A 3,016-nucleotide genomic window follows, 5' to 3' on the forward strand; every position below is an offset into this window, starting at 1 on the left:
CATGAGGCTCGTAACTGAATGGCATGCGAAATCCATAGTGACTGAGTGAGACGATGTGAGACGAATGAAAGTGAACTGTTATACATCTGTCAGGTAAGTATACCAGTACTGGTATACTTACCTGACAGCATATAACAGTTTCAATTTTAGCCGACTCACTCCGTCACTCGGATTTCCTATGCAATTCAGTCACGAGCCTCCTTGTTTTCGTGTCGCAGATGGCGCTGAAATCTTTAAGGGTTATCAATTTCAGCCGACTCACATCGTCCCAATCGGTGTTTACCAATTAAAAGACCCTCAAAATAGTCAAAAATCCTCAAAAAATGGAAAAAATTGAGATAAAAAATGAAGTTAAGCCCAGCAACAAGGAACCCGCCGAGAAAAAGGAATTCGTACACAGAACGTTAGTCGACCATCAACGAATAAAACTCGAAAAACTCATGAAGAATCCTGTAAGTCTCAGATTTAACTTCGAGAAATTTCCTTTTTTTAACTTGAATTCTCAATTTTTCTTCATTTTTTAGGAAAAACCCGTGATAATTCCCGAATCTCCGCGCGAAAGAGACTTCAACGCCTCAGTGCCGACGTTCGTTCGCAACGTAATGGGCAGTTCGGCGGGTGCCGGTTCGGGAGAATTTCATGTTTATCGAAATCTGAGGAGGAAAGAATATGCGCGTCTCAAGGGTATCGAAGAGAAAAGTCGTCGCGAGGAAATGGATGAAAATTGGAAGGCAAAATTGGAGCAAAATGAACGGGAAGCGGAAGAGAGAACAGCGAAAAAGCGAGAAAAGAGACTGAAAAAGAAGCAACATGGGGGAAATAAAAAGCCAAAAGTTGAAGAAAAGAAAGAATGGAAGCCGCTGAGTGATGATGAGTTGTTGAATGAACCGTCGGATGAGGAAAATTCAAATGATGAGAAGGAAAAAAGTGAAAAAAGTGAGAGCACGAATGAAGAAAGTACAAAAAATGACGACGAAACGACGAAAAAAGATGATGATGATTCAAGAAGTAAAGAAGAAAATTAATAAAAAATTATTTTAAGAAAAAAATAAATTTATTTTCTAAAATTTTGGTTTTTTTCCTTCAAAAATTGAAAAAAAAAAAATTTTTTCATTCAAAAAAATTTATTTCCTTTTATTGAAAATTTTTTTTTCCATTTTTTTGTTTATTTATTTATTTTTTTCGAAAATTTTAAATTAAAAAAAAAAAATATTAAAATTATTTTGACGTCATTGAAGTAAAAAATTAAGATTTTTTTAAATTTTTTATTAAAAAGTTATTTATAAATTAATTATTAATAAAAAAAATAATTTTAATTAATAATTAAATTACTTTAAAAAAAATTAAATTTCATTTTAAAAAATTTAGTTTCATCCATGAGATTTAATTTTGTTTTTAAAATATTTTAATTTTTAAAAAAGAATTTTTTACAATTTTTTCCAAAAATTTAAATTTGTTAAAAAATTTATTAAGTTCAAATTTGTCAAAAATTTTAAAAATTAATTAAATTTAATTTTTTACTTAATTTAATTGAATTTTAATTTAAAAATTGTTTTATTTTTTTTTTTAGTTTCAAAATTAAGTTTTAATATTTAAAAAAAATTTTAAAAAAAATTTTTAAACAATTTAAATTAAAAAATAATTTTTAAAATTATTAAATTTTAGTTTTATTTATGATATTTTTTTAAATTTAATGCAATCAATAAATTGAATAATTTTAAAATTTAATTTTAATTAATTTAAAAAAATATTTAATTAAAAAATCAATTTACTTACCAAATTTTCATGCCAAAAAATAACAAAAAAATATTTTTTTTTTAATTTTTCCAATTTTTCTGTATTTATTTCATTTTATTTTAAATTTTCATTTCCATATCAATTTTCTTATTTTTTTTTTTTATTTAAATTACTTTCATCATAATTTTAAATTTATGACCAGAAACTTCCATTTCCGAATACGAATATAGTGAATATTTTTTTACTTTTTTTTTTGTTGAAGAAAGTGCAGCAATATTTTCAGTGAATAGTAATATTTTTATTTTTAGCTTCTATTTATTTTTAATTTTCTTTTTTATGTTTAAAAGACTTTTTAGCTAAACAGCTATTTTTTTTTTATTAGTGCATGTGTTAATTTCTGAGCAAAAATTGAAATTTTTATTTTTGTTAATTTTTCGATCGATGTCTTTTTTTTGCACTGATTTGAGACAATTAAAGCAGTTTTTGTCATATTTATTTTGTAATAAACATCCAGAAAGCTCTAAGTGTTTAATTTAGCATTAATATTTTGGGCGCTCTACGAAAAAAAAATTAAAAAATTAATATTTCTACTGTTTATTTATACTTTAAAAGTTGAACTATAGTTGTGTATAAATAATGTAGAAATTACATTTTCTTCATTTTCACACGCGATTTTGTTTTTTTATCAAATTTTAGTTTTAAGCTTTTTTGCGTCCATTTTGTCTCTTAAATTCATATAAATAAAAGCACTTTTTTGTTAATTTATTTTTTTTCCTTTGCAGAAAATTGACCTTCACTCATTTTGTTTCACATTCTCGGTTCGTTCAAAATTTGTTAAAAATTTTGAAGGAAACTTCTTGGCAACACTTTCCGATATTTTTTTTCGCGTATTTCTAAATATTTTTTTTATAGAAGTAATTTCCATTATTCTCAGTATTTTTATTCCTATCTCTACGTTGCAGGATTTGTAGCTCAATGTGGGTTGCTGACGACAGTTTTTTCATACAAAATCTCATTCTTATGATATTTTTTTATTATTTTATTTTTTAAATAAATATTTTTTTCTTTATTAATTTATTTTTTGATAGTTTTTCAGCGAATTTTATTTTTAATTTTTTTTTGTTTGAATAATATTTTTTTTTTTAATTTTATTTATTTACATAAAAGCAGAGCTTTTCGAGTACTTTTCATACCTATACGATCAACTGGAATGCATTATCTTATGAGATATTCTAAAACTTATTTTAAAATGACTAGATTGCACACACTTAGCTTACTT

The 3,016-nt window shown here is 24.7% G+C and overlaps 1 protein-coding gene across 1 annotated transcript; it reads left to right on the forward strand.

The window, feature by feature from the left end:
* The first annotated feature begins 317 nt into the window (after nucleotides 1-317).
* On the forward strand, nucleotides 318-1,025 carry LOC134836503 (PRKR-interacting protein 1 homolog). Its single transcript, XM_063851689.1, has 2 exons — nucleotides 318-452; nucleotides 525-1,025. The coding sequence occupies exons 1-2, from the start codon at nucleotides 324-326 to the stop codon at nucleotides 1,023-1,025; spliced, it is 630 nt and encodes a 209-aa protein (XP_063707759.1). The 5' UTR covers nucleotides 318-323.
* The last annotated feature ends 1,991 nt before the right edge of the window (nucleotides 1,026-3,016 follow it).

This window comes from Culicoides brevitarsis, unplaced genomic scaffold (assembly GCF_036172545.1).
Source record: "Culicoides brevitarsis isolate CSIRO-B50_1 unplaced genomic scaffold, AGI_CSIRO_Cbre_v1 contig_42, whole genome shotgun sequence".
Lineage (NCBI taxonomy): Eukaryota > Metazoa > Arthropoda > Insecta > Diptera > Ceratopogonidae > Culicoides > Culicoides brevitarsis.

Excerpts from the sequence above, each read along its gene's own strand:
- LOC134836503 (XM_063851689.1), top strand. The coding sequence starts at position 324 with ATGGAAAAAATTGAGATAAAAAATGAAGTTAAGCCCAGCAACAAGGAA. Across the intron at positions 453-524 it reads AAAAACTCATGAAGAATCCT|GAAAAACCCGTGATAATTCC; the intron begins GTAAGTCTCAGA and ends TTCATTTTTTAG.